Source organism: Meriones unguiculatus, chromosome 3 (genome assembly GCF_030254825.1).
Source record: "Meriones unguiculatus strain TT.TT164.6M chromosome 3, Bangor_MerUng_6.1, whole genome shotgun sequence".
Classification (NCBI taxonomy): Eukaryota; Metazoa; Chordata; class Mammalia; order Rodentia; family Muridae; genus Meriones; species Meriones unguiculatus.
The window spans coordinates 32380551-32397666 of record NC_083351.1 but is presented as its reverse complement, the minus strand read 5'-3'; the positions used below and the strand labels follow the sequence as shown (position 1 = coordinate 32397666).

Below are 17116 nucleotides of genomic sequence, written 5' to 3'. Positions count from 1 at the left end.
GCTACATAATGAGTCCCTAATTTTGAGTCTAATTTTGAGTCTGGTTTAATTATCTAAGGCCGGGGCGGGGGTGGTCACAAAACAGGAAACCTCGTGGAGTGTCAGAGTACACCTGACAACGTGGTGGCGCTCGGGGTGCATTTACTCCAAAACATACGGTAACATAGGGTGGAAGGTGGGGCAGGGCGTGGTGGGAAGCGCAGCTTGCCACCCCCCCCTCCCCGGTGCTGCTTGGGGCAGGGTTTCCCTGGACCCGGCTCCCCTCGGCGGCCGCACCATGGCTGGCCCCGGCCCCGGCGCGGCGCTCGAGTCCCCGCGGCAGCTCCTGGGCCGCGTGCGCTTCCTGGCGGAGGCGGCGCGGAGCCTCCGGGCCGGGCTGCCGCTGCCCGCGGCGCTGGCTTTCGTGCCGCGAGAGGTGCTCTACAAGCTTTACAAGGACCCGGCGGGACCGTCGCGCGTGCTGCTGCCTGTGTGGGAGGCAGAGGGCCTGGGGCTGCGTGTGGGAGCCGCGGGCCCTACCCCGGGCACAGGCTCAGGACCGCTGCGCGCCGCCCGCGACAGCATAGAGCTCCGGCGAGGCGCCTGCGTGCGCACCACCGGCGAGGAGCTGTGCAACGGCCACGGGCTCTGGGTGAAGCTGACCAAGGTGCGCCCCGGCTGGTCGGGACCCCATAAAAGACCCCCTAGATCCAGCCAAAGCCCTGGCTGTTCCGCCCCCTTATGCCACAGTGAACTGGCATTGCTGTCGGTGCTCTTTGCCCTGGGCTGGGCCGGGCGGACGGTTGAGCGGTTCCCTGATGGCTGTGCGCTGACGGCTGTCCCCATCCGGCGCGCCCCTGCAGGAGCAGCTGGCCGAACACCTCACTGACTGCGGTCTGGACGAAGGCTGGCTGCTCGTGTGTCGCCCGGCGGAGGGCGGGGCCCGCCTTGTACCCATCGACACTCCGGACCATCTGCAGCGGCAGCAGCGGCTCTTTGGCGTGGACTACCGGCCGGTGCTCAGGTCCTGCAGCTGCTGTCTGGCGGGAGCCGAGGGTTTGGAAACAACCAAAATTCAAACCCTGGTTTGTGTGAGAGATGGGGGTGGAGGTGGGATAAGCAGAGGCAGAGATGAGACTGGAAGGGGCCTGAGGCTTCTCGAGGCTTGGGGCTGGCACTCCAGAGAAGGCTGCTGATCTCGGAGGTGGCGTCCCGTTGCCCGTGCCTCCTCCTCATTTGCCCTACTCTTTGCCCACAGATGGGAACAGGTGGTGGACCTGACATACTCACATCGTCTGGGGGCCAGGCCTCAGCCAGCAGAGGCCTACACAGAAGCTGTACAAAGGCTACTGTGAGTTCCCGGAGTGGTGTTGGGGGCGGGGAAGAGCCTGAACCCAACCTAATTAGGGTTTTGGGGTTGCTTAGCTATGTACCCCCAACGTGGACGTATGAGTGCGACGAGGACCTGATCCACTTCTTGTATGACCACTTGGGCAAAGAAGATGAGAACCTGGGTAGTGTGAAGCAGTATGTGGAGAGCATAGACGTCTCCTCCTACACGGTGGGTGCTGAGACTTCTGTGCCGAGATACAGTCACATCCCTCAGTGCAAGGTCCAGAGCTCCCATCATTAAACGAGGGCCAAACTAACCTCCCCACAGGCCATAACCAACCCCACTCCTCTGGGAACCCTTTTGAGAAACTCCAGACCTACCCCACACCCACCCCAGCTCTACCGTTGCTCTGTTTCCTGGCCCAACACACATGCCCAGTGTGACTCCACCTCTCTGCCCCTTCCTCAGGAGGAGTTCAACGTGTCCTGCCTCACAGATAGCAATGCGGATACCTACTGGGAGAGTGACGGGTCCCAGTGCCAACACTGGGTACGGCTAACCATGAAGAAAGGCACAATTGTCAAGTGAGTCGGCTCTGGGGAGGTCAGGGGGGGTGAGCCACATGCTGTGGGTGCCTGAGTCTCACTTAGACGCTCACGTTCTGAGCCCGCAGGAAGCTGCTACTCACAGTGGATACCACAGATGACAACTTCATGCCGAAGCGGGTCGTGGTCTATGGGGGTGAAGGGGACAACCTGAAGAAGCTGAGTGACGTGAACATTGACGAGTGAGCGAGCTGTCCTGGGGTGGGCAGTGGGGGGTGACCTCGGCCATGGGGCCAAGCTCAGCTTGAGTGGAAGCCCGGGGGTCCCTGAAGGCCTGAGGTGGGACGTCTCTGAGCTACTTTGCACCTGTCTCCTAGGACCCTGATTGGGGATGTCTGTGTCCTAGAGGACATGAGCGTCCACCTTCCAATCATCGAGATCCGAATCGTTGAGTGTCGAGGTGGGCCTTAGGGCTATTAGGGATGTGGAGGGGGGCAGGCTGACAGTGTGGAGAGAAGGGAATGGACTCGGGACTAGGGTAAAGCTGTGGGACCAGAGATAGATACACGGTGCTGGGTATAAGCCATAGATGTAGTTGGGCTCATCTAGAAAAGGAAATGGGTTGGGATCCACAGGTATCCCCTCAGCATAAAGATGGAACGAATGTGTGTGTGTGTGTGTGTGTGTGTGTGTGAGAGAGAGAGAGAGAGAGAGAGAGAGAGAGAGAAAGAGAAAGAGAGAGAGAGATTCGTGTGATAGAATCTCTGAAGCCTCTGTGGCTAACAGTGACAAACGCCAACCGTTAGGAGCCATTCCCAGGTCTGAGGGCCTAGGAAGCAGCAGTCCCAGTGAATGACCACACTGACTCCATCCTCAGATGATGGGATTGATGTTCGTCTTCGAGGGGTCAAGATCAAGTCATCTAGACAGCGGGAGCTAGGGTTGAATGCAGACCTCTTCCAACCGGCCAGTCTGGTGCGATATCCACGCCTGGAAGGCACTGACCCGGAAGTACTGTACCGCAGAGCTGTCCTTTTGCAGAGGTAGCTATGGTCCTGGCCCTGCCGGCCTCCCCTCCCCTCCCTAAGCCTTGGGAATCTTCATGGAGGAGGCCCCAAAGCCTGGTAAAAAGCTATTCTGCTTCGAGGACCAGAGCATCTCCTGAGCTTTGCTTCTGTCCCTGGGGATTAGAGGCTGGGGTCTTACATTCATGCCAGACGCTCTTTGATTTGGTTTGTCATAGTCCCTTGTCGTCCCCTCCCCTAAACCCTCCTGCCCCAGACAGGATTTCTCTATGTAGCTCTGGCTGTACTGGAATGTTTTCTGTAGACTAGGCTTGGCCTCGAACTCACAGAGATCTGCCCATCTGCCTCCCAATTGCTGGGATTAAAAGCATATATCACCACTGTCTGGCATCATCCATGCCAAACTCTTATCTTCACTCACTTTCACAGATTCATCAAGATCCTGGACAGTGTCCTGCACCACCTGGTCCCTGCATGGGACCACACACTGGGCACCTTCAGTGAGATTAAGGTGAGTCTGGGCTCCTCCTTTCCATTCAGATTATCTTCAGAAAGTTCCTGGGACCCCTGTAGGGCTAGACCCTTACTGGTTCCAGAAACCAAGAAGAAACCCAGACCCAGTGGTCGAAAAGTTAGTGTTTAAAGGGCTGGTTCCCAGACAGGCCTGTGAAATGTGCAATAGGAGAGGAGGAAAAGTATTGGCATGTGTAGCGCAGCCATTTGAAAGTTAAACAGTGGGTGCTGCAGCGGCCCCACGTGCCTTGAGAAAACAATGCAGCTAGGAGTGAGTGTGATATGGTGAGGCTGGAAAGGGGCTGAGAGGAAACATAGTCTCTTCTCAGGAGCCTTGTGTAGCAGGCTGTGAAATAAGGACTTTTTTCTGGTCAGTGGAACTTTTAGAAAGCTTGTAAAAGTAATATTAGATTTGCATTGTTTTATTTTGTTTTGGTTGGTTGGTTGGTTGGGTTTTGGATTTGGTTTTTTTGAGATAGGTTTCTCTGTGTAGCCCTGACTGTCCTGGAACTTGCTCAGGAAACTAAGCTGGCCTAGAACTCAGAGATCCACCTGCCTCTGCCTCCCAAGTGCTGGGATTAAAGATATGTGCCACCACCACCCAGAGTGCATTGTTGTTTTTTAAAAGTTCTCTTTCGAGGTTAGTTTAAGGAAAAAACTAGAGGCAAGAACAAATGGACAAAGCTTAAGTGGAATGGTAGAACTGGGTCTAGGCATAGAGGAAAGCCCCAGGGCCCAGACAAAAGCCGATCGCCCACTGATTCCTGCCCCGGCCACCTTCCTCACCAGCAAGTGAAACAGTTCCTACTGCTGTCGCGCCAGCGGCCCAGCCTGGTAGCACAGTGCCTGCGCGATTCAGAAAGCAGCAAGCCCAGCTTCATGCCCCGGCTGTACATCAACCGCCGCCTTGCCATGGAGCACCGCGCCTGCCCCTCTCGGGACCCTGCCTGCAAGAATGCCGTCTTCACCCAGGTCTGGACCGGGACTGACTGAGGGAGGGGCACTAAAGGGCTAGGGGTTTGGCCCAAGAGGGACTTGAGCAAGGTCTCTGGGCAAGAACAAGGACAGCTGTTTAACGTAGACTCCCCACAGCTCCCACTTCCCCTTTTCCCCAGGTTTATGAGGGCCTCAAACCTTCTGACAAGTATGAAAAGCCCTTGGACTACAGGTATGGCATGAGGGTAAGGGACTTGCCCAAGGCATCTCCATCCACAGATGGCACCTGGCACCCTCGCTATTGCCCCTCTGTAGTCCCTTTTCCTGGCCGGGTAACATGCCTGAGCCCAGCCCTGGCATAGCCGAGGTCCATCATGCCTCCTTACAGGTGGCCCATGCGCTATGACCAGTGGTGGGAGTGTAAATTCATCGCCGAAGGCATCATTGACCAAGGTGAGGCCTTGGCGTGCTCCCAGCTGTGTCCCGGTGGAGTGCTAGCGCCTTGTGGGACTCTGATGCGCCTCCCTGTCATTTCAGGCGGTGGTTTCCGTGACAGCCTGGCAGATATGTCAGAAGAGCTGTGCCCCAGCTCAGCCGACACCCCTGTGCCTCTTCCCTTCTTCGTGCGCACGGCGAACCAGGTGATCGGCTCCCCGCCCACCACCATTTGCTGTGTCTGCGAATCTCTGGAGAGGGGCAGTGCGGGGTTTGAATCACCCGAGGCGCCCTCTGACAGGGTGGGGGGGCGCACAGAGAGAAGCATCCTTTGTACATTAGGAAGGAAGGCGGGTGGGGAGCAGTTGACCTCTGGTGAAGTCTTTGGGGGAAAATCAGGTCTACCCCGCGCTCTGCTGACAGCTGTGTCTCTGGGGCAGGGCAATGGCACTGGTGAGGCCCGAGACATGTATGTGCCTAATCCCTCTTGCCGAGACTTTGCCAAGTATGAGTGGATCGGGCAGCTGATGGGGGCGGCCCTTCGGGGTAAGGAGTTTCTGGTGAGTAACCCAGTCGTCACCCGGTCAGCTGATCCAGGCCTCTCAAAAGAAGGGCCAGTGAAGCCGGACGGTTCGGTAAGAGGACGATTTGTCACACAGGTCCTGGCCCTGCCTGGGTTCGTGTGGAAGCAGCTGTCTGGTGAGGAGGTGAGCTGGAGCAAAGACTTCCCAGCAGTGGACTCCGTGCTGGTGAGTAGGCCTGGAACCCTACTGAAACCCTGTTTCTTCTGCCCAGACGCACTGGCCCCCAGTAGAGTGTTCCCGCCCTAGTCCCCTCAACTCCCACGGCTGCATCTGATATCTTGGTTCTGGTAACTCCTCAAGTCCTTACCTCCCACTCTCAAGTTCTGTTCTTAGCCTGGGCCTTATTTGCATCTGCCTCAAGAGGGCACATTTGAGCCTTGGGCTCTGCAGGCTCTTCCTTCACCTTACCCCTGCCCAAGGCCCTCTGCTCTAGGCTCAGAACTGCAACCCATCCAATTTTGCCCATGTCAGTGTCATCAGGGCGTTTTTGTGATTGTTCTGGGTTGTGCCTTTTTTTTTTTAAAGCGTATGTGAGAGAGAGAGAGAGAGAGAGAGAGAGAGAGAAGGTAGGAACGTGCATCATGGTGCACAAGTAGAGGTCAGAGACAGCTTTTGGGAAGTGATTATCCCCATGTAGATCCCAGGGTTGAACTCAGGGCATCAGACTTGGTGGCAAGTGCTTTTATGCACTGAACCGTCTGGCCAGCCCTGTTTTTGCTCTTTGCAGTAGGCTCTTATGTAAGAGAGAATATGTAGCTGAGGACAGCCTTGAACTCCTGACCTTCCTGTTCCACCTCTTGAGTGCTGGGATTACAGGCACAGGCAACCACGCTTAGGGTCACCCTTCCCTCTTCTCCCCAGCACCCTGTCCAGTCTCTTCCTGGAATTAGTGTGTGTGTCCTGTTCACTGCTGTCCTCAAATGCAGGCCACCTTCCCTTCTGCCCCCTTGTGTGGTAAAAGCTAGTGTTCCTGTCTCTTCTCGTCCATTTCATGTCCATGCCGCCAGCGTAATTTATTTCACTTTCCTTATTTAAATCATTTGATGGCTGTGCTCTGGGCTTAGGACAGTGTGAGCCCGGAAAGGCCTTCTATGGCTCCTATATCTCAGCCATCTGACTCACAGTCAGGCTCTAGCTTTGGGCCTTTTGGTTTTTCTGTTTTATCTAAGATGTTTTCTCTTCCGACTTCCCTTGTGGCCAAGCCAATTCCCGGTTTTCACTTGGGTCAAGCCAGGTGCCATTTCTTGCAAGTGCCTTCCCTGACCTCCAGGGCTGGTTAGGTATCTTCTCGATGCCTTCACAGCCCTTTCTGGCCTCCACACTCCCAGTCACCCATGGGAAGAGACTCTCCCCAGCGGAAAGCTGACATCCCTGCCTTCCCCCAACCTCAGGTAAAGCTCCTGGAAGTGATGGAAGGAATGGACAAGGAGACATTTGAGTTCAAGTTTGGGAAGGAGCTAACATTCACCACTGTACTGAGTGATCAGCAGGTCGTGGAGCTGATCCCCGGGGGCACGGGCATCACAGTGGGCTACGAGGACCGCTGTCGTTTCATCCAGCTGGTCCAGAAGGCACGGCTGGAGGAAAGCAAAGAGCAGGTATTAAGACAGGAGCTTTGGGCCTCCCAAGCCCCTTCCCTTAGCAGCCAGAGCCCGCTGGTAGGCCCCCAATGACAGCCCTGATGCTGGCTCCCACCGGAACTGTCCCTCTTTCCTGTTGGTCAGTGAGTACAGAGATGCCCCAGTGTGTGCTGAGAGTAGCGCCCTCTGTCCCAGCCAGGCTCTTCCCTCCTCCCTAGGTGGCAGCCATGCAGGCAGGTCTGCTGAAGGTGGTGCCACAGGCAGTGCTGGACTTGCTGACCTGGCAAGAGTTGGAGAAGAAGGTGTGTGGGGACCCGGAGGTCACTGTGGATGCCCTGCGCAAGCTCAGTGAGTTCTCGGTGACGGCAGTGAAGCCAAAGGGGAGGGACCTAAGGACTAGCAGAATGAGAGCGAAGAATGGATTCTTGCCTTGGCAGCTCGGTTTGAGGACTTTGAACCATCTGACACAAGAGTGCAGTACTTTTGGGAGGCGCTGAACAATTTCACCAACGGTCAGTAGGGGGCAGAGCGCTGCCGGCACTGCCTTGGGGCGCGGCTGTGGACGGAAGAGGCGGGTTCACGTTCGCCCTCAGGGCAAGCGCTAACTTTCTTCTCCTGTACCCAGAGGACCGGAGCCGGTTCCTGCGCTTTGTCACTGGCCGCAGCCGCCTCCCAGCTCGGATTTACATCTACCCAGACAAACTGGGGTGAGTGTGGGCACAGAGAAGGGCCTGAGGTGCCTTCCACGTAGACACACCCCTCTACGGCTTCCTAATCTTTTACCCTTCAAAACTCCCAGCTATGAGACCACCGACGCCCTGCCCGAGTCTTCCACCTGCTCCAGCACGCTCTTCCTCCCGCACTACGCCAGGTGAGCTCTCCTAGGCCCATGCCCGGGGTGATGTCCCCAGTGTGGAAGGGTGGCTGGCAGAGAGGCCTGATTAGCCACCTTCCTCCGCCCTCCTTCAGTGCCAAGGTATGTGAGGAGAAGCTCCGCTATGCCGCCTACAACTGTGTGGCCATCGACACCGACATGAGCCCGTGGGAGGAGTAAGGCTGTGCCTAAGCGTGCGACTGCTACCCTCACCCAGGCCAACCCCATCTGGTCTCAGTGGAGGTGATAGGTTCAGAAAACATCAACCCAGCGGGACCCTGCGCCAGTGTGAGGTTGCAGTGGGGGCCATGAGTCGACACTGATGCTCCGGCCCCACAGACCCACAAGCCCTGCTCGTGCTGGGGCTTGCATCCCCAGGCATTTAGCCTCTGTGAGGGGGAATCTTCCACAAGCCCAGCACAAGCTCCCAGGCCTGAGCTACTTGAAGGGGGCCGTCTAGCTCCCCAACCATGGACTGTTTTTGGTTTCCCGTTTTCCGCTTCTAACTTCAGCCATGGCTCAAAATATTTAAAAATTGGTAGGATGGTACTTTAAGCAAGGAGCCAAGGACAGATAGAGGGGCATCTTCCTTGGTCACGATCCCCAAGAATCCACGAACACCCTAACTGGGTGTCCCATCCCTTGCATTCTAGGCTTCTTCCTTCCATAGCGGAGGTGTGTGAGCCCTGTCCTTCCTGTGGCTCAGGATGTACATACACTCAACATTCAGTCTTTACCAGCAGCCAAAACTACCCTCTTCTGTGTCATGGCCAGCCCAACTCAATATCCGCTCTTTCACTCCCAAGATTTCACAGCTGAGGCCCCTTCTGTCCTCTGAAATTTCAGTGATTCCCCGTTACCAGACTCTAAAATAGGCCTAGACATTCACTCTGAGGGTCACATGTCTCCAGCCCCCCTCGAGACTTCTTTAAAAAGTCTCGTACATAGGGAGATTGAATAAATGAATGAATTCATTTCTTTAGAATGTGCTTTTTGGGGTCCCTACTAAACTCACAGTGCTCCTAGAGAATTGCTGTGTCCCGTGTCCCGAAGAAGCTGAGGCCACTGCCCTACTGGCCGCAGGAAGGCACGTGCCTGATGGGAGTGGTGGGGCTTCACATGACACACAGTATGAGGACAGAGGCTGACATCTTTTGAGATGATTGCGGTGATTTGGAGCTTGGAAGCCCACTTCCAGAAGCCAGTGAGCAGAGGATGGCACACGGAGGGCAAACCTGGGCTAGCTGGTAAGCCAGCCAGATCTTAACAGACTTGGAGCACCCATCTGCCCCAGGTGCTACACAGAGGCACCCTGTGTACACAGACTCTGAGCCTCCTCTCACCCCAAGCACTTGCACCCCCAAGCACAGTCCACTGGACAGTTGTCTTGGTGTGCTCACACGGCGTATGGCAGTTGGTTGCCTGTCAGAGCAGATTGTGCCCTAAACTCCTGCCGTGCCCTCTGGAGCTCACACTGCCACTGAGAATGCCCTTTTACTGCCCTCTTCACATGGCTGTGTGCATGCCCAGACGTCTCTCTCCCAAACTCTGAAACTCACACCCACCAAGCCTCCTGGGACCCTGTCCTGCCCTCGTGCTTTGGGGCCCCCGGGAGACATACATGAGTGCCCGCCCTTCCTGAGGAGCTCCAGCAGCAGACCCCCAGCAGCTGCCCACTGTCTCAGCAAGCTCCCCTGGCTCTGCTGCCGGAAGGACTGCTGCCCTCACTTCTGTCAGGAGAGGGCCTTCCCCGCAGGTGCCGTGGGCTGTGGTTCGTCTCTGTGCCCGGGTCGGGAGAGGTGTCCTTAGCATCTCCCTCACATTGCACTTGCAGCCTGCTCTGCACCTACTCGTTCATTTAGGAATGAAGCCCGGAGGACAGATGCCAGGCACTGGTGTAAATCACCATGGCCAGGTCAGTTGGTTTTGCCCCACAGCACCCACTACCCAGACAGTTAAAGGGAACCCTGCTGCACCTTTCTCCTTACCCAACAGTGTGGAGCAAGCATCTTCTTGGTGACAAATTATCATACTTCTAAGTGTGGATCCACTGAAGCTTTTAAAGATTTATTTTTAAAATTATGTGAAAAAAAAAAAAAGTCTGTCTGGGGTGTGTGTACTTGAGCGTAGGCACCCAAGGAGGCCAGAAGAGGACTTTGGATCCCGTGGAGCCGAGATTGCAGGCATTTGTGAGCGACTTGATAGGGGAGCTGGGAACTAACCTCAGGTCCTCTGGAGGACCTGTCGCTGCTCTTAACTGCCAAGCCATGTCTCCAGCCCCTGGAACATTTTACTCTGTACACGGTCCATCCATGGAAGTATCTCCGAGAATCGCCTCCTCCAATCCACAGTTTTGTTTCTGAGACAAGGTCTTGCTGTGTAACCTTGGCTGCCCTGGTCTGAAACTCTGCACGTAGACCAGGCTGGCCACAAACTTGCAGCAGCACTGCCTCTGCCACCCACAGCTGAGGAGTCCTTGGACGTGAAGGGTTTTCTGCCACTGCCTGCTCTGGGGCAGCCTGTGTATCGCAGCTGTTTCCTGACTAATGAAGTCAGATCACCCTCGTTAGGTTGCTGTGCCTACAGATGTGTGGTCGGTGGCAGGGTCGGCACTTGAACGATCACCTGTTTTCTACAAATCTGAGTGTGTTAATTTCATGCCTAGCGTTAGCAGTTTTCTCTTTGCTGCACTTTCATTTTCTGGGCCAGTTTGTTCTCTCTTGCCTTGTGTGCACTACACACTACTACTGAGCCATATCCCCAAACTCCCTCTCTTTTAATTATCTGATTCCATGTTGGTCTATCCCCTGGGGAACAAGGAAGCAACAGGAGACAGAGTTTCTCTGTGTAGCCCTGGCTGTCCTGGAACTCACTCTGTAGGTCAGACTTGGCCTCCAACTCAGAGAGCCGCCTGCCTCTGCCTCCCCAACACTGGGATTACAGGCGTGTGCCACCACCAGCGGACATTCAAACTTCTCCATAATTTAGGCTGCTAACTCTACTAGAATGTCGACTCTACAGAGGCTGGATGGAACCAACATCTGTTACTTCATGGTTTCTTCTTCCACCCCTTTTCTCCTTCCATTTCAACCCCCAACGCTAGATATTGGAGAAAAAGAATGAAGTCAGGGGTAGGAAAGGGGGCGGTGTTATCGTTTCGACTACTTCCTGCTCATCAGGAGCATTGATTTCCTGGGGCAAGTTAGAGCTTTCACTGTCAGGATATGGAATTTCTTCTTGTTTCTTCTTTGTGCAATAACCGCTCAACAAGTGGAGACTGATGGCAACCAACAACCCTTTCACCTGGCGCTGCTCTAGCATTTATGTAGCCTCTGAAAAGTCCCCAGAATTCCAAATGTCACACAATCACAGAACTATCTGCAGCTGGGAGAATCACGAGGCAAATCCTAGCTGCTGTGAAGCAGCCCCGTATCCCCACACCTGGGATTAAAACAAAACACATATTCGTATAATACTTATGTGTTTTTGTTTTTAAAGAAACCAAAATTGTTACTACAGTTGGATCCTTATTTTGTTCAGATATATATTCCAAGAGCCTAAAATTGTCCTTGGGAAAGAGACTGACATGGGGAATAAGTCCAAGCAGGCATTGACTATCAGCACCGAGCAAATACTTGTTGACTGCATAAACAAAATATGACCTCAAAACCACACTTTCCAATTAAAGGGGGAGATTCAACAGTCTGAAACACCACTTATGATAAAAGTGGGGAAACCACCAAATTAATCAGATCACTCCTTTAAAGTCTGGCCCATCAGCTTAGAACACCAATGTCCACATGTGTGGCACTGGAGGTGCCTGCCAAGGGCTTTTTAGTGAACCACTCAGCAGTCTGCTCTCCGGCTCCGCCCCTTGGGCAATCACCCAGGCTAATGTGCAAAACCAAAGTGGGAAGTACTTCAGTTTCTGCAATTAGTAGCCAAAGCAGTTTCTTTTCTCATTTTTATCTTTCACTCAGTGCTTAAAAAATAGCAATTCTTCAGCACACTGACAAGCCCACAGCCAAATGGAAGAGATAAATATGACCATGTGGCCAGCAAATTCCCAAAGAGAGCTCTGGAGTAGACTGTGGGAAGAACCCTTGGGAGCCAAGTCTTGAAAGGTTTCTTCTGTCTCTCACGCTGCAGAGGATTTGACCTTCCGAGCCCGCCCCATCCCACACGTACATAGTGTGAGTGAGTACAGATGAGCGCACACACACCGCACCTTAGGAAAGAGGTGAGGTGTAATTACTTGGGAACAGAAAAGGATTTACTTTATAAAGAGCCACTTCTTTCTTTCCTTCCTTCCTTTTTTTCTTTCTTTTTTAGGGTTTCTCTGTGTAACAACCCTGGCTGTCCTGAAATTTGCTTCATAGACCAGGCTAGCCTTCAATTCACAGAGCTCCATCTGCCCCCTGAGTGCTGTGTGCCACCATGCCCGGCAGAACAACAACTTATGTCTAATAAACATTTACAAAGTACCTCCTGTATACTTGATATGTACTAATATGCAGGAGGCTAGTCACACGAGAATAACATGAACTGACTTCGAAGGAAAGTTGAGACAAGGTATCAGTGGCCTGGGCTTTGGGTCTAGTTTTTCCATCACCAAATAGGATGTGGAAGGAAAATTCAAAAGAAAACTCCCACTAATTAAATATTATTCACTTAGTACATCTTGGGTCCGGGAAGAAGGGAACAATAAAATATATCCTTATCCAGTGTAATGGAGAGGTCTGGAGAGATGGCTCAGATGCCAGTGCTGGTAATCTCTGAGCCATCACTCCAGCCTTTGTTTTTGTTGTTTGGTTTTGGTGTTTTGAGACAGGGTTTCTTGGCTATCCTGGAAATTTTTATTTTTATTTTTTTATTCTCATATTACATCCCAACCAAAATTTCCTCTCCCTCCTCTCTCTGCACAGTCCCTCCCCTCCCACGTCCACTCTCCCCCAGATCAGATCCTCCTTTTCCCTTCAAAAAAAAAAAGAGCCAGTCTGCCAGGGATATCAATCTAACATAATAAGTTACAACAGGACTAGGCACAAATCCTCATATCAAGGCTGGATGAGGTGACCCAGGAGGAGGAAAGGGTTCCAAGAGCGGGCAAGAATCACAAAGAGCCCCACCCTACTGTTAGGCGTCCTATAGAACACCAAGCTATATAATCATAAACACTCATGCAGAGGACCTAGCTCGGACCCATACAGGCTCCCTGATTGTGGCTTTAGTCTCTGGAGGCCCTATGACCCCTGCTTAGTTGATTCTATGCTCCTATGGTGTCCCCAACCCCTCTGGCTCCTATGATCCTAAAACTAAAAATTTTTAAATATTTTGAATGTTAATTTTATTAATTCTTGGCATTTAAGTACATGTCTTTTTAATATTCCATATGGTGAAATTGGGTGTGTGTGTGTCACTTCTGTGACATAAAAAAGAAACAGGGCAGTTAGTACCAAGAAAAGCATGTTTTTTTTCACCATAGAATATTATATTTACTTGAAGTAAAAAGTGACTGCTGGGTGGTGGTAGCACACGACCTTAATCCCAGCACTCAGGGAGGCAGAGATAGATCTCTCAGTTTAAGGCCAGCCTACTCTACAAAGTAAGTTCCAGGATGGCCAAGGCTACAGAGAAGCCCTGTCTTGGGGGAAAAAAAATTGACTAACAGTTTACAAAAGTAAAGTCAGTTACTTACAGAAAATGCCACTAATATTTATTGCCAGTGATAATATTTGAGAGAAAAATTTCAGAAAGCTTGCATCTCTTAAACTTGACAGCTTTTCAATATTTAAGGACAATTCTGATCAGACTGATGATACTATTAACACATGTGATTTTCAAACATTGTGAAAATAAGTCAGCTGTGGGATAATTTGCATCACTGGAGGAACTGGTATTTACAAACTGTCAGTGTATCAAGTTGGAAAACCTTGTGAGTAAAATGTCCACCCAAAGTACATGTATTCAGAGGTCTGGGGACAGAAGCTTCTAGTTGCAGCTAGGTAGGAGGAGGGTCACGCATTGCAGACCACACTGGACAACTTAGACTCTGTTTCAAAGTAGGAAATAAAGGATCGCCAGGCATGGTAGCCACATTTTAAAACCCCAAACTCTCAAACACATAAATAAACACAAAGAAGGGGCAGGCAAGATGGCTCAGCAGGTAATGGTACTTGCTTGCTGTCAAGTCTGCAACCTGAACTTGAACCCTGGGGCCCACAGGATGAAAGGAGAGAACCCTGACCTCCCAACTTGTCCTCTGACCTCTTCCACACAAGTGCCAACGTGAGTGTACCACATAATAACTATTAAAATTTTTAAAAATGAAAAAAAAAGAGGGCTGGGAATGTAGCTCCGTGGCAGAGCTGTTTTCTCTGTTCAGCCCCCCAATGCCACAAAACAACAACAGAACACAAACTGAAAATACAAGCACTGTAAGGAAATGGAATATAAAGTAGTAACTGATACAACTTCGGACTCTGCATGCAGTTAACCTTTCAAAACCTACCACTTAAAGAACACCTATAGTTACTTGATAAGGTTAAATTCTCTCTCGCTTTTCAATTATATGTCTATATGAGGTCATACTTTCATTATATAATCCAATCAAAAGCATACCTCATGGGCAGGAGAGGCGGCTCAGCAGCTGAGAGCACTTGTTGCTCTTACGGAGGACCAGGGTTTGGTTCCAGCACCCACAGAGCAGCCAGTGGATCCAACACCCTCTCTGACCTCTCCAGGCAGCAGGTACGCAAGTGGTGCATACATACACAGTCAAGCAAAACCACTCATATACATAAAATAACAAACACATCTACATTTTTAAAAATTCCTTAAAAATACCATACACCAAAAAAAAATAAAAAATAAAAAAATACCATACACCACACTTGAAGGGAAAAATACGGTTGTTTTCTGGAAAGCTAAACATCAAAGATTTGGGGGAGGTTTTTAAACGGCTTAAGATTTTGTTTTGAAAACGGTTTCATTTTGTATTAACATTTATATTACCATCCATATGTAGTATCTCACAGCTATAAACTCAGCACTACAGTGGGAGAAGCAGGAGGACATCAAGTTTGAGGCCAGCCTGAGCTACACAGTGAGACCTTGTCTCAAAGAACAAAGGACTGGTGTGCTTCTTTGCTTAGCACACGCAAGGCCCTAAGATTGTTCCTTAGTGCTGAAAATAAAAGTTACTTCATGGGGCTGGAGAGGTGGCTCAGTGGTTAAGAGCACTGTCTGCTCTTCCAAAGGTCATGAGTTCAATTCCCAGCCACCACATGGTGGCTCACAACTATCTATAATGTGAACTGATTCCCTCTTCTGGCAGGTGTAAATGCAGATAAAGCACTCCTATACATAAAATAAATAAATCTTAAAAAAAATAAAAGTTACTTCATGGGCACTGTGTGTTTTTCCAGAATTCAATTCCCAGCCACCACAGGTGGCTCACAACCATCTATAATGAGATCTGGTGCCCTCTTCTGCACACATGCAGATAGAGCACTCACTCATCTACATAAAAAGTTACTTCATAAAGATCTTTTTAAGATGAATTAATAGTTTTTAAATTTCTCACTTCAAACATTTAATGTGTTAGATATGAATGATATAAGTAGAAGCCCTTTGTGGTCCTCTATCATTTTTAAGTGTAAGGAAGCCAAAGACCAAAAGGTTTGAGAATCATTGCTCTAAAGGAATGCTTTAAAGCGAAATAAACAGCCTCTCACCACTTTACTCCCACTGGAACAGAAATCCCTTCAGCTCCATAAGAATTTGCTAATATAAGCATGAGCACTTCAAATGGATAGCACGGATCTACAAAATCCATGTTACAAAGCCTGAGTTTGGATTTCATTTACTTGCTTTTACGTACATGTATACATATGTGAGTTCATGCTTGTGTGCACAGTGCCTCTGGGGACCATAAGAGGCACTGGATACCCTGGAGCTGGAGTTAGAGGTGGTTCTGAGATGCCTAACATGAGTGCTGGGAACTGAACTCACATTTTCTGTAAGCACAGTATGCAATTTTAAATTTAAATTTGAATTCTGAGTGCAGGCTTGAAGGCATGTGCTACCATGACCTTGCCTCAAAGTGTTTATTGAATGGTTTGTGCCATTTCTCTGTGTTATTCTTCCAGGCAAACTAAACAATCCATTTTAAGAGGGCACCAGATCCCACTATAGATGGTTGTGAGCCACCATGTGGTTGCTGGGAATTGAACTCAGGACCTCTGGAAGAACAGACAGTGCTCTTAACCATTGAACCATCTCTCCAGCCCAAATCCATTTTATTTTATTTTATTTTATTATTTTATTTTATTACTTTATGGATGCATGTTTTGCCTGCATGTATGTCTGAGTATTACATGCATGCTTGTTGACCTTGGAGACCAGAAGAAGGAATCAGATCCCTGAAACTGGAGTTACAAATGGTTGTGAGCCACCATGTAGTTGCTGGGAGCCAAACCCAGGTCCACTGGAAGAATAGCCAGAGCTCTTAGCTGCTGAGCCATCTCTCTGATTCTTAGAAAGGCATTCTCACACTTTTCAGAGTGTAGAACATTGAGGCTATGTTAAGGCCCCGTAGCAGGGAAGAAGGTTCTGAAGTTGCTTGAGGCACAAAATGGCCAGTGGAACAATAGGCACCTAAGCCTACCCCACACAACCATTCAGAGATGTGTGTCCCAGATGGGGAAGGGGTGCATGTGGACTCTCCACCCCGCCCCCCATCAAGTTACATCCCTAGTGCCCTGTTCGGCAGCAGGAGGATGGTTCCCAAGATCCTTGCATCCCCTCTACTCACAGAGCTGCAACCTCAACACAGCCACGGCGGCTCCTCAGTGGGAAGCAAGCACCACACTCATGAAGCCTTCGCGCTCAGGCCAAAGCAGACACCTTGCTGGCCCTGCCATTGTGAGAAGAGCAGGAAGTCCTGAGAGGCACCAGCCAAAGGTCCACTAGGACAGCATTGGGCTGCGGCTTCCTGGCAGCCTCGCTGGTTCACTAACCAGACACATGCCAAAACTGTGGAGGAGAGTGATCTTATAGGGATCTCAGCCACTGTGACCAGCTTGCCACTCAGCTCCAGTTTGAGCCAGATGTCATGCCGTCACACTGGGTATTGAGGGGATCTTCCACAGAGGCCCTGACACAGCTGTGGAAGGACTCCCCACAGTGTTCCAGTTCAGGTTCACATTGCGCAAGTGAGGCAGACATTGAGGCTTAGTCACTGCCCCCCCCCCCCCCCGGCTCTGCAGCCAGGCCAGTATTCCTGAGTCAACAGGGTTCTGGAGGCCAGCG

General features: G+C 51.2%; 1 protein-coding gene and 1 long non-coding RNA gene across 2 annotated transcripts; one reads left to right on the top strand and one right to left on the bottom strand.

Moving 5' to 3' along the window:
• Nucleotides 1–198: 198 nt before the first annotated feature.
• On the top strand, nucleotides 199–8789 carry Hectd3 (HECT domain E3 ubiquitin protein ligase 3). The gene is made up of 21 exons (XM_021633404.2): nucleotides 199–646; nucleotides 843–1003; nucleotides 1238–1330; nucleotides 1405–1540; nucleotides 1781–1896; nucleotides 1986–2099; nucleotides 2235–2317; nucleotides 2735–2900; nucleotides 3312–3393; nucleotides 4185–4367; nucleotides 4511–4563; nucleotides 4720–4784; nucleotides 4869–4972; nucleotides 5207–5326; nucleotides 5426–5515; nucleotides 6742–6948; nucleotides 7149–7278; nucleotides 7368–7442; nucleotides 7556–7637; nucleotides 7730–7801; nucleotides 7900–8789. The coding sequence occupies exons 1-21, from the start codon at nucleotides 278–280 to the stop codon at nucleotides 7982–7984; spliced, it is 2586 nt and encodes an 861-aa protein (XP_021489079.1). The 5' UTR covers nucleotides 199–277; the 3' UTR covers nucleotides 7985–8789.
• Nucleotides 6784–16968, bottom strand: LOC132653028 (uncharacterized). Its single transcript, XR_009590662.1, has 2 exons — nucleotides 16620–16968; nucleotides 6784–7486 (listed from the first exon to the last, which is right to left on the bottom strand). It is a non-coding gene; the product is annotated as an uncharacterized LOC132653028 (long non-coding RNA).
• Between the last annotated feature and the right edge of the window lie 148 nt (nucleotides 16969–17116).

Excerpts from the sequence above, each read along its gene's own strand:
- Hectd3 (XM_021633404.2), top strand. The coding sequence starts at position 278 with ATGGCTGGCCCCGGCCCCGGCGCGGCGCTCGAGTCCCCGCGGCAGCTC. Across the intron at positions 4,368-4,510 it reads AGAATGCCGTCTTCACCCAG|GTTTATGAGGGCCTCAAACC; the intron begins GTCTGGACCGGG and ends CCTTTTCCCCAG. Across the intron at positions 7,638-7,729 it reads ATCTACCCAGACAAACTGGG|CTATGAGACCACCGACGCCC; the intron begins GTGAGTGTGGGC and ends CAAAACTCCCAG.